This window comes from Ascaphus truei, chromosome 2 (assembly GCF_040206685.1).
Source record: "Ascaphus truei isolate aAscTru1 chromosome 2, aAscTru1.hap1, whole genome shotgun sequence".
In the NCBI taxonomy this organism is placed as follows: Eukaryota; Metazoa; Chordata; class Amphibia; order Anura; family Ascaphidae; genus Ascaphus; species Ascaphus truei.
This window is the reverse complement of record NC_134484.1, coordinates 121,874,555-121,888,178: the sequence shown is the minus strand read 5'-3', so window position 1 is coordinate 121,888,178 and position 13,624 is coordinate 121,874,555. Positions and strand designations below refer to the sequence as shown.

General features: G+C 42.1%; 1 protein-coding gene across 3 annotated transcripts in view; it reads right to left on the bottom strand.

Moving 5' to 3' along the window:
- The window catches only part of NOL4 (nucleolar protein 4), a 399,454-nt gene that overhangs the window by 242,818 nt on the left and 143,012 nt on the right, over positions 1-13,624 (bottom strand). For 2 of the 3 annotated variants that reach the window (XM_075584591.1, XM_075584593.1), the window contains exon 2: positions 11,619-11,768. The exons of the other annotated variant lie outside the window; for it this stretch is intronic. In XM_075584591.1, coding sequence (XP_075440706.1) covers positions 11,619-11,768 — 150 coding nt within the window. The remainder of the gene's footprint in view (positions 1-11,618; positions 11,769-13,624) is intronic. 3 annotated transcript variants of the gene reach the window in all.

The following is a 13,624-nucleotide window of genomic DNA, read 5'->3' as shown; positions in this document are numbered from 1 at the left end:
TGTGGTAACATGTGCATATACACATAATGCTTGTTATGATCTAATCTGATGTACGTGTGATACTCACAATTTTTCACATTTGTTTCATATATTTGAATATACTACACTATGAGAGTGGTGCACTTTGTTTTTTCCGTTTACTAGTTCTACTTGATGCTGAGCCATCTTGATTGAATAGCAGCAGACTCTCTGACTATTAACACAAGGTCACTACTTGTTTTTCTTTGTAATGTTTTTTCACTTCACTGAAGTGTACTGAACACTATCACGGTTGAAAGGTATATCTATCAGTTATTATCACTATTTTCACTATGTGCCAATTATTTTATTATGGAAAAACTATTCACGTAATATTCACAATTGGTTGTGCAGATTTTCACGTTTTTTTCACTATCATATTCAGATGGACCAAGATTTATAAATTCCCTTGGCCGCAAGGAAACTGCAGCTCAATGGAGGCTGACCATGGCCCGATAGCAATTTCCCCGTGCCAAAAAATCTAATACACTAATTTCCATCAGGATTAATACAGTGGGGATCCCTGCTTCTGAATGAGACTCCTGCTGCATTAATCCTACCGGGTCGCACCAGTCTGGAAGAGCTGTGCAGAGAAAGCAGAAGGAAGTTGTCCCTCTCTCTGCACAGTTATTACAGGTGATCGCACTGAACAGCATTAATTTCGGGTCTGGGGACACCCTGCTTCCTGAGGTACAGGGCTCCGTATTTACTGCAAGTTTATATCTCCTGTGTCACAGCCCACGTTACCAGGTCATTTAAACTTGTAGGAGATACTGGCACCCCATACCTCGGGAAGCAGGGGGTCCCCAGACATGTAATTAATGTGATTCAGCTCCAGAGATCCCTGCTTTATGTGAGAAAGAAAGAGAAAGAGAGAGAGAGAGAGAGAGAGAAAGAGAGAGAGAGAGAGCGAGAGAGAGAGAAAGAGAGAAAGAGAGAAAGAAAGAAAGAAAAAGAAAGAGAGAAAAAGAAAGAAAGAAAGAGAGAAAAGGAGAGAGAGAAAGAGAGAGAGAACGAGAGAAAAACAGAGAGAAGAAGAGAGAGAAAAAGAGAGAGAGAAAGAGAGAGAGAGAGAGAGAGAAAGAAAGAGAGAGAAAGAAAGAGAGAAAGAAAGAGAGAGAGAAAGAAAGAGAGAGAAAGAAAGAGAGAGAAAGAAAGAGAGAGCAAAAGAAAGAGAGAAAGAAAGAGAGAAAGAGAGAGAGAAAGAGAGAGAGAAAGAGAGAGAGAACGAGAGAGAACGAGAGAGAAAGAGAGAGAAAGAGAGAGAAAGAGAAAGAGAGAGAAAGAGAGAGAAAGAGAAAGAAAGAGAAAGAAAGAGAAAGAAAGAGAGAGAAAGAGAGAGAGAAAGAAAAAGAAAGAAAGAGAGAAAGAAAGAAAAAGAAAGAAAGAGAGAAAGAAAAAGAGAGAAAGAGAGAGAAAGAGAAAAAAAAGAGAGAGAAAGAAAGAGAGAAAGAAAGAGAGAGAAAGAAAAGGAAAAAAAGAGAGAAAGAAAAAGAAAGAAAGAGAGAAAGAAAAAGAAAGAAAGAAAGAGAGAAAGAAAAAGAGAGAAAGAGAGAGAGAGAAAGAGAGAAAGAGAAAAAGAGAGAGAAAGAGAGAGAGAAAGAGAGAGAAAGAGAGAGAAAGAGAGAGAAAGAAAGAGAGAAAGAGAGAAAGAAAGAAAGAAAAAGAAAGAGAGAAAAAGAAAGAAAGAAAGAAAGAGAGAAAAGGAGAGAGAGAAAGAGAGAGAGAACGAGAGAAAAAGAGAGAGAAGAAGAGAGAGAAAAAGAGAGAGAGAAAGAGAGAGAGAGAGAGAGAGAGAGAGAGAGAGAGAGAGAGAGAGAGAGAGAAGAGAGAGAGAGAGAGAGCGAGAGAGAGAGAGAGAGAGAGAGAGAGAGAGAGAGAGAGAGAAAACACAACTAGCAGGCTTTCATCACAAAACAAATATCTTGCTTCAAGAAATACAGTATTTAACTACGTAGTTCGGTGTTGCTGGAAAGTCTTATTTCCTTGGAGGAACCTCCTTGCCAGAATACAGGCACATTCTGGACAAGCACTATTTTTACCAAAAATTGTGAATGGCAAATATTAGTGTGTAAGGTGCTATGTAAAATGTAAAAAGGTGCTGTTCTTTAGCAAGATTTACAGTAAATATGTATTATACTATAACACAATTGTCATGACATGACACATTCACTACATGTCATTACAACATCAGCACGGGGGGCGGGGGGATATTTTTTTCATAGAAAATTTACCAGAACAAAAGAAACAGGACAAATCTGAGTTTGTAAGAAAAGCTTGACAGCTAAGTGGGGTAATACAATGTAAATGGGATTCCTCTGTGTTTTGTCATCCAAGTATTTTCTCTTTGTGCATGCATGTAAGTCACAGCTGAGTTAAAAACAAAAGTTAATACTGTAAGCAGAGTACGATAGATCGATGTAATGGTGTGAGTGCATCGTAGTCACTGTGTTCAGCCATGAGCTGATGTTGTTGAGTTTTATCCATGCGGCAGGAAAATTGTTCACATAAATACTTCTTGAATGGATAAACACCACAGTCATGCCATGTTCTTTAATGACACCAATAGCCGACTCTGCTTAACATCGAAGCTCTCACCTAGCGAGCTACTCGCCAACTGCATCGGTTTTGCGGTAGGACTTCGGGGGGAAAAAATAATTTTTCCTGAATTGGATTGAAGCCAGCAGTCTCCGGAGCTGTCCCGAATTAATACCAGCTCCAGAGACCCCCTGCTTGAATCCTATGTAATAAAAATACATTTTCAGGAAGCTCCATTACCGTAGCGGCTAATCGCTAAGGCACTGAAGGGGTTAAATACCAGTGTCCAGTTTAATGTGGGTAGCGGGGGTGGGTGAAGGTGGTATTTGGTCCAGGTTGGGTGTTTAGGCCTTCCGGGAGGGTCAAGAGTTGGTGCTCGCGTAGGACTGGGGTGAAGACATCAATGGTAAGAAAAACATTGATTTTATGTTATTTAATTGTGTATATTTTTTTAGGTTACTCATTGACTGCCAATGTGCTTATCGATGCTCCTCTCGGGCTATAGATAAGCACAGTGACAAGCAATGCATTTTTTGGCAAATGCTTGTTTTTATTTAATGATTATGTATTGTATTTTGTGTAATGTTTTTTTTAAAGTTGTCTATTCATTGTCAGTGTGGCAATCCATGCCCCATATTATGGGAAAGGTGTACCACTGTGCCAATCAATTGTTGTATTGGCATTTTTTTGTATTGCAATGTAATTTATTTTGTTCAGTGCTTGTTTTTTTTATTGGTAGATTGCCCATTCATTGCTATAGTGGCATATTATGGCCATGGTTTAACACTGTACCAATCCCTCCTTGTGGGAGGGTTGCGGGAGGAGTTAGACCCTTCATTACCTTTAAGGATGTGACGTCCTACCCTTTAAGATGACGTCACATTCTTAAAAAAAATTGAAGCTGTGTGTGTGTGTGTATATATATATAAACAGATGAACCGCGTTATAACGCTGTGCTCGGGGTCCACATGATGAGACCACGTTATAACCAGGATCACGAAATGGACACCGCGCGAGGACTTACCCGGCATCTGAAGCTCTCTCCTTTCTACAGCTCTTTTATTTATAACATTCAATGCTTTATTGCTAACAGACACACAAACACATACACACACTAATAATTTTAGCATACCATGCAGGAATCTAACCCATGACTCATACACTAGTAGTGATTCTTTACCTGCTTCACCATAGGATTGGTGTGATGTACAGAGTCAATGACATCACACCAACCCTAATGGTGTTGCAGGTAGAGAATCACTACTAGTCTATGAAGGGTCATGGGTTCCATACCTGCATGGTATGGTAAAATTATTATTTTATTTTAATTTTAATGTATAATTTATAAATTATTATTTTATAAATTATACTATACCATGCAGGAATCAAACCCATGACCCTTCATACACTAGTATCAATTCTCTACATGTTAACAATAGGATTGGTGTGATGTCATTGACTATTATCAAACTTAACTTCGACTGCACAGTACTGAAGGGGTGTGTGTGTGTCGCGCATGTGGACGCAGCCTGATGAAGCAGGGACAGATCTGCAGAGAGGAAAGAGCTGCAGATACCGGGTAAAGTCCTCGCGCAGTGGCCATTTAGCTAAAAAAAACCAACATGGAGATGTTTTTAAATAGGGAGCCACGCTCAGACCACGTTATAAGCGGATCTGCATTGTAGCGGATCGCGCTATAACGGGGTTGAGGTGTGTGTATGCGCGTGTGTGTGTGTGTGTGTATATATATTTGTGTGTGTCTGTGTATGTGTGTGTGTGTGTGTATACCTATTCCAGGTTGACTAGTCTTATCTTGCCTATGTCTATAGTGCCATTACATACATAGGGAGAATTAGGGAGAATTAGTCTAACGCCAGCCTGGGGTAGATGATTAAAAATGGCATTTTTGGGGGGGGAAGTAGTACTATATCGCCAGCTATCAGAGTTTAGTGAGAAGCATATGATGTTAATTGTTCATTGGCATGCTCATTTGCAATACACATAGTGATTTCAATATCTAAGTATAGTAAATCTATGCCATACAGCAGGGGTGGGCGACTCCAGTCCTCCCGTCAAGGCCACCAACAGGTCAGGTTTTTATGATATAACCTGACCTGCTGGTGGCCTTGACGGGAGGACTGGAGTTGCCCACCCCTGCCATAGAGACATAGAGACATAGCTTAAAGCAGCAATCCTGCCCATTTCACCTACACTACTATAAAGGGGATGAGACCGCTCGTCCAATAATACAATCTAAATTCTAATTACTGTAAGCAGGTACTCGGAAGGGATAAAGTAGTCAATGTGTAACAGTGTTTATCCAAGAGGGATCAAAAAAGTATCCCCATAGCACCCGGCACTCAATGCTGGATAATTTATTCTGGACGACAATATTCCAATAGGGAAAATTACCTATGTTTAACAAATGTATAGGGAATTATTAACCCTTGTACCATTAAGTCCCAAGAAAAAATAATAAAGTTTTATTAGTCTAAATACTTGTTAAAAACACACATATATACATCATTCAAAACTGTTAAAAAAAAACATTCAGAGCAATACAGTGAGCTATCTGTCATAGATAGGAGATCAAAAGTGATTCTCATACATGATTAGCAGTGAATCATGCCGTTAGGTATATTGTAGAGAGTTGGTTGGTAATATCTTATATCAATCGATATTTGTTAGTAAATATAACATATATAGCAGAAATACATCCACACGGACCACATTTTTTATTTATTTTTTTAACGTAACACGTTTATTGTTTCTTTTGAGGTGAGATGGAACAATCTATGGGGTAGAAAATTAATTATTTAGGGAGATAATATGAGCTGGAAAGTGGACTTTGCCATAAGCCACTGTAAAATATGTTATAACAAATAGAAAGGGCTGTTTCAGAAGTGTGTTCATACAATAGAGAATAATTGCTAGTACTGTATAGACATGACAGCAGGATATTGTAATCTAGGAAGTGGATTAGAAGAGAAAAATGCAAAATGACCTACAGTACTGTAGTATAAAATCATATGATGGTTAATGACAGTTATGAAACACAGAATATAACTTCCGACCCTGCAAAATAGCCTCATCTCTATGGGGGGTGGACGGGGCTTGCGCAGGGGAAATTATATTGCATCAAATGGTGGCATATGATTGCAATCAAAGTTCCTATGACTCAGTGCCCCAGCCATTGTCATACTGCTTGCTTCACTAATCAACTCTATTTTGTCTACAGACCTTTCCCGTAAGACCTTGAAAACTGCCTGAGTTGTCTCAATCTTCAAAAGTGAGGACAAAAACACTTTCAAACTACAGGCCAAACTCTCTTGTCCCAATATTATCCAAAGTCATGGAAAAATATGTCCACGCCCAATTAAGTGATTACTACAGTATAGCAAGACAAATTTCCTTAGCCAACTCCAATCTGGCTTTCGCCCAAAACACTCCACGGTAACTACCTGCCTAAAAGTTTGCAATGAGATCCAGTGAGGAATGGAACTGGGACAACTTAGTGGTGCAATATTCCTAGATTTTGCAATGGCTTTTGATACTGTTTAACACATTATCTTGTTAAATAAGCTCCAATGCTCTGGAATAGGGGAACACACTTTAAAATGGTTTCACTCCTACATATCAGGTAGATGCGAACTTGTGTCTATCACGGATTATTAACTCCAACCCCTTGGATGTCACCTGAGGTGTCCCGCAAGGATCTGTTCTGGAGACCCTACTCTTTTCAGTCTTCATTAATGATCTACCAGCAGCTGTAAGGGAGCTTAAATGCACATGTACTGCATCTGGATGACACAATTTTATATGCATACAGCCCTAGCATCTCTGACCTTAGACACGTACTTCAATGTGATTTTTCGAGGCTTGAAAACGGGATTTCCTAAAACAAACTGTTTTTAAACTATGACAAAACTGTTAGAATGGTATTTGGTACCAAGGCAACATTTCTAAAACTACAAATGATGGAGCTACAGATCAGAACAACTCTAAGGCTAAGGCCCCGCTCCCAGAGTCAGCGCACCTGCGCTGCTGACAGGCGGTGCGCTGAGATACACAGACCGCGATCTGCGGTCTGTAGGGAGCGGGAGCCGGAGCGGGAGGTGGGCGGGAGGTGGGAGGTTTGATCGGGAGGTGGGCGGGAGGTGGGAGGTTTGATCGGGAGGTGGGCGGGAGGTGGGAGGTTTGATCGGGAGGTGGGCGGTTTGACAGGGAGGGGGGGCGTGGCTTGAGCGGAGGGACCCGCTACTCTCCCCCCCCTCCCTCCACGGACTCGGGCTGGAGCTGGAAAGTAAGTTTAAACACACACACGCAGGCACTCATTCATACACACACACACACGCGCGCACACACACACAGGCAGGCACTCACGCACTCATACACACACACGCGCGCACACACAGGCAGGCACTCATACACACACACACACACAGACAGAGGCAGGCACTCACGCACTCGGGCACACACATACACACACAGATAGGCATGCACGCACTCAGACACACACACAGAGAAAGGCACTCACCTGCTGTCCCTCCACACTCCTCCCCGCTCCCCGAAGCCTCTCCTCCTCCCGAAGCCTCTCCTCCTCCCGAAGCCTCCCCTCCCCATTGGCTCACAGCCACACACGTCACGCGTCAAAGCTAGAAAACACCATTCTCTGGTGTCTCCAGCGGCTGACGCGCTACAGCGTGTAGTCAGCTGTGCAGCCAGTGGGGACCGGGACCGGCTCGCGAGGATTCCCCTGCTGGTGGGGAACTCGCGACCCGCCGCCCGCGCCAACGAGCGCAGCGGGACCGAGGCCTAACACCATTCTAGCCGCTGTCCTTTGATTGGTACAACTCACATTTGTTAAGATTCATGCATCAATTAAACAGTTACAAAATATCTCTTGCGAGAACATATATGTGACTCAGATCGGCCTGCAACTCCCTTCCTGTTTAATAACTCCCAGCACAAAATGGCAATAATCCTTCATATCGCTCAGAACCTTATTTGTTTGTTAAAATGTGAAAACCAGGGCTCACAGGAATTAATAAACCTAATGGTTGAGTTATTAAGGTAGGCTGACAATCTCTCAAGATAGGTTGTATCCCATATTTTGCTGCAAACACATTGGAAGGGGGGGTCTTACACTTCCAGAAACGGGCTATGGAGCAACTTGTGGCATTGAAAATATGGTTAATTCATTTTGATTTGAGATTACTTCAGTTGGGGATTGGAGCCCTGAGGAACAAAAGAGGAGGGTCTTTAGGAATTTGGAGACCAAGTAAATTTTCTATCAAATGGAGGATTTTGTCTCGTAGGGGTTTAATCTTTGGACATTCCTACCAGATATGCAATATGGAGCCTGGGCTAACACATTCCTGCCAACATTGGAGAGAGACAGTGGGATAAATTGAGTGTAACTTGTCAGGGGTGAAATACCACTGGTATAAAATCTTGTACATAAGTAGAGTTTTGGGCTGTTGCCTCCCAAATGTCCTTCCAGACATCTACTGTATTTCTATGGGGGTGTCTAAGTCTATTTCCCACACTAACATGTATTTATCCTTATTTGGTTAACTTGAAATAGGGCGTATTGGGTGGTATATTTCGGAGGTGACTCCTTTAGTGAGGGATTGGGAATTACACCAGGATTCAAACGGGGTCAGCTCCAAATGTATACTCTTCTTATATTTAGTTTGAATGAGATGCCTGATTTGTAAGTATTTGTAAAATGCAACATTTGGATTGAAAATATTGATTGTAAATTAAGGAATGTGGAAGTATAGTATTGTAATATTACTAATATATGTATAACTATGAGAAAAGCCATGTTTTGTGTTACAGTATATTATGGGTAAGGCTAAGGCCCCGCTCCCTCAGTCAGCACACCCGCACTGCAGACAGGCGGGGCGCTGACAGACACAGACCGCGATATGCGGTCTGTAGGGAGCCGGGAGCCGGAGCGGGAGGTGGGTGGGAGTGGGAGTGTGGGGGAAGGAGGGGGGTGGGCTCTTATCGTGGTGCCGTCCACCCCCCCACACACATACATATACACACACACACACACACACACATACATACACACTCACACACTTTAATAACCCGCAGCTCCTTCCCTGCTCCCCACCTAAGGCGCCTCCCATCTAGCTCCTTCCCTCCCCTCATCCCCATTGGCTGACTCGAATACCACGTGACGCATCAACGCCAAAAATCCCTAGATTCTTGCAGCATCGGCCGGCTGACGCATCACAGTACGTAGTCAGCCCTGCCGGAAGGAGGCAGCGGGGGCAGGGACCATTCGGGCAAGGGTGAGCCCCGCCGGCCGCAGCGGGTTCGCAGCCTAACAGTGAAGTAGTAGACATATGAAAGAAGTTTTTTCCTTCTCTGAACTTTGTCACCTTATAATAGCTGACCCTGTGTTTATTTTCCTGAGGTGGGCCCTTTGAGTTCTTATCTGCTGATTGTCTCTTTGTAGAGGTAGTCAAGAGATATACAGCTGCTAGCCTTGAAGGGGACTATGAGATTGTCAGGCAGCAAATCTTTTCTTAATGTTTGGGCGGCTAAAATATATACCAAATGTATTACCAATAATGACATATGAAATTAAGCATGCCCTCCCCCTTTTTGGGAATTAGTAAAGCTGTTTTGGAACATCTCATCAGTGCTTTTTGTGTAAATCAGACAGCAATGTTTGATTCGTATTGAATGCACTCTTGCAAGCGGCTGCTGCAATAAATTTTCTCAACAGATTGCTTTTGTCTAAATAATCATAAGTGTGAACTGAGTTTTTTCACGACAGGAATGACTTAATGGTATTTGAATCCATCACATCATTTACCCTAGTTGGATCCAAAGATTTGGGCGGTTTCGATTGTACCTTGGCGAGAAAGTGAATTTAGAGAATAGGGGGTACATCATAGAAAAAATGACCGTTCAATTATTTTTAGATTTAAAAGTGTACCATAAATTGCATGAAAAGGCTAGAATATGGTTACCATGTATTCATTGTGGTCTAAATTGTTTCTCTATCAAAAGTATATTTTATAATTCCTCAGGGAACTAAATTAGATCTTGCACATGGTCTTGCAAAAAAGTTGCTTTAATGGCAATACCAACGTTTTGACCACGTAAGCAGTCCTTGTCGAGGTGAGGACTGCTGCATATATGAGGATCATACAACTCAACCTTGAGGGTTAATAACAATTCAGCTGTGCGTGATGTCTTAAGAATTCCAAAATCCTTCCAAAAAACAAGTGAATGAACAAACTCAAGAATGTCCTGCACAAGAGTATATCACAGTCCCAATGTAGATGGTAAGCTTACTGTATATGAACTACGGCTCCAAGATGTACTGATCCAGAAATTAGTGAAAAAGTTGAATATTTATGAACAGCAACAGACACATTTTAGTAGTTGATCACAAATATTACCTTACCCTGTCAACTCATTTCTAATTTCAAAACATGTTTTTTAATTAAAACATTTTAAATTTATAATCGGCTACGTATTGCCTCGCAGTTCTCATCAAAAAGCATAAAACAAGCATTTAATCCCAGACTGCAATCCCATTATATATAGTGCAGGAAAATAGGAGTTACTTAAAATGGCCAAAACCCTACAAATGTACAAGTATAGGTCTCTATTTATTTTATGTTTGGTGCTGCATGAAGAGTTTTGTCAGCCCTCGTATTGCCAAATGGGCCAGAAACTAATTGCTGTAAAATGCAAAGGGTTTAAATAAACTAATATATTCACAAATAGTGACAATGTAATACTATAGTTCCCCAGGATTTTAACTTGTAAACATACCATGCAGTCTGTTACTGGTGACGTTGGGATTTATATCCATAGGCTGAGAAAGAGCTAATGACAATAGATGCAAGAATTGCTGAGTCAACAATAACCAACCTTTTGCCAGTCTGGTTAAGAAAATATTTTGGATCAACGTGATTGAACAGAAAGTCATCTGAGGAAGGGAAAGGTGGGCGGAAATGTGTATGTTTTACCCGGCTAGGAATTTCCCTTTGCCTTTCATGTCAGTCCTGGTAGCAGCTAGGTGCCAGGGTTAAGTCCTCACAAGGCTCTGACATGTGAGTTAGCCACAATGAAGTTAATATAATGTTGCACTTTCTAGGCACATGTTTGGCGTTGTGCTAGTTCTAGAAGTTGCTGGAAGGGTCACCTGACATTGGTGATCCTGTTGCAACAATTAATAGGCCCAGATACTGGGGCAGAGCATTGGCCACACCCTAGGTATAAAAGATGTTGATCCATCATTTTGTATTCAGACCCCCAGGTAAGACCTGACCCGGGGAGAATCCCAATACCACCAGGGAAGACCCCAGACTCCAATTAACATCAGGGAGCTCTCCAAGCTCTCCTAGCCTATAAAGCACTAAGGCAGCAGGGCTCTGTTTATTATGTTCAGTATAGGGACAGTATCCCATTGTTAGGAGCCCCTTAGAAAAGTGTGGGGAGCAGTTCCATTCTCAGGGCTAAGTAGGGACCTGGGGTGGACTCACTCCGTTCCATTCTCAGGTTTAAGTAGGGATCTGGGATGGACTGATTGCAATGGGAGAGACAGATGGAGCACTATTTATATATACTGAAAACCTGTCCTGTTTGTACCAACAAACCTGCTGATCTAATAAACACCAGCTAAAACTTCCTGGCGCCCTCTTCTGTTCACCAGTCCCTTATACAAGCTGGCACAAATCCACCATCTACCTTGAGCTGCAAAAGGTAAACCCTGAGCACCTACATCCTTTTGAACAGGTATAAACCCTGGCAAAACACAGAGACTGTTTCCTTCCCTCAATATTACATGAACAACCTATCTCTCATGTCGAGGGGGGAAGGGGGAGGGATAGACGTGTTGTATGTGACATGTGTGTGTTTTACTATAAAGCAGCATGAGAATCGCTGCTTTAGAGAGATAGAGAGCAGCACGGCTACACACACCTACCTGTAGCTGCTGCAACACCGCTGATTCCTGTAACACTGTTGCAATCCCCTCTTGTAGCGAAGGTGTTAATCATGCTGCAAATGTTATTTGTACTTACAGCTTTATAAGTCCTCTTTTGTCCAGCGTGTTTCCTGATTTGTTCCCCATTTGGCCCGGTTTCCACATGCATGGAGTAGATAATGTCAAAGAAATCTTCCACCACCGCCACTCTTCTTAAAGACAGTTTCTCTTCAACACCTACTCCATCCTAATACACACAAAAAGATAAGGAGCACTGAATAAACAGATACATTATGATCAGCATATGGCACCTACACTCAATTAAGATCTAATTAGACTGAAGCATTTTTATCGGGATCAGAAATTGCGTGTTCTGTGCACCATCATATGAATTGTACAGATGTGTGTACATTATTTTCATGTTAGCGTCTGCCTATGAGTACATTGATGACACTGCATGAATGCATCTATTTGTATGGCTGGTGTCAATGTGTGTACATTTGGGTGTTAAGTGCACGTGTGCTGGACTGTCAGGGCCGGCCTTACCTTTGGCGGGGTCCAAGGCGGCATGCTGGCAGCAGGCCCTCCTCCTGCAGCGTCATGGCGAAACGTGACATTGCGCTCTCATGGCAATGCATCATGTCGCCATGAAAATGCGACGCTGCAGAAGGAAAGCTGCTCCGCATAAGGTAAGATCACCGTGCATGTGCACACACGTACCTCCCCCAGCTACACACACACACCTCCCTTGTCCCTACCTTGGAGTAAGCAGCGGTGCAGTCCTGCGCCGGTTCGGGGACTCCCCAGCTTCCTCCTCCAGCTCTCCCCTCTCTTGTGTGCCAGAATTTGGATCCCAGCGCTGACAGGAGGAGGGAGAGGAGGGAGCGCGGGGCCCAAGACAACCGCTTTTTTCGTCTTGCCCTAAGGCCGGCCCTGCCCGTGTCTGCTTGAATACATCTGTGTGTGATCAGTTTTTCTATATTATCTGTGTGTCTGACATCCTAACCGTGGAGTCACCACAAACAGAACATCTTATTTACAGTGACATAACATACAGTGCATTAAAACATGTTGTTGTGTCAACTGCACATGGATCATACAAGCTACATATTAATGACTACTTATTTCTTTAAATATTTAACTATAATAGTTAGTATGTAAACCTCATGTAATCTTGCCATCATGCATCAAATACACATAAAAACAAACCATAACAGGGATATTGTATGTGCCTCTTGAATGTATATAGCCAGACGTGAGAGTGTGCCTGGAAGCTAAAAAAGGAGAGCTGGCACAGCACACACAGATACGGTAAGAGACAGAAATAATTATATTATACACATATGACTGGTAAATAAATCGAAGGAAGAAGATAAGGATATGGAGTAGGGAATGGGAAAAAAAAGAGATAAAAGATGTGGGACAGACCATGGGCGTGATTCACGAAGATCCAATCCAGGTATCATCGCGTTACCTCGCATTAGCTGCCACAGACATGAATGACAGGTAACATGGGGTCGCGATATGATCCTGTGCCTGATATCGAAGTTTAGTTAATTTAATCTTAAATGGGGTGTAAACAAAATAGGAGAAACATTAAAATGAATATAAATACTACAAAATGTCCACCCTTGGGATAGTGGTAGTAAATGATTTTTTTGGGGAGGGGGCTGTACAAGTCGGCCTCACCAACCAGAACATCAAAAATGAGACTGGTTGTGTCCTTTCTATTTTGCATTTTACATGTCAGGGAATCAAAGTACTTTCAATCAATTTTGCTCTGTTTGTCCCAGGAAGAGATGTGTTATAAGGGGAACAAGGGCAGAAAATAATCAGTGTAAAACGGCATTTGCGTTTACAACTAGTACCGTTTTCTTTCAATTACATTCGCCAGGCTTGGGAGGCGTTCATCTCAGTTACTAAGAGATTCGTATCAAATGTAAAACACATGATTCACAAGTTTTAGACACATGCCACTGGGGCAGATTGGCGCAAATGAAAAGGTTTGCTCCACTGCATTGTTTTCATACACAGAGGCTAATGCTTTTTTGTTTTTCAATAAGAATTTTAATATGAAAAATCATACTGACCAAATTGCAACAA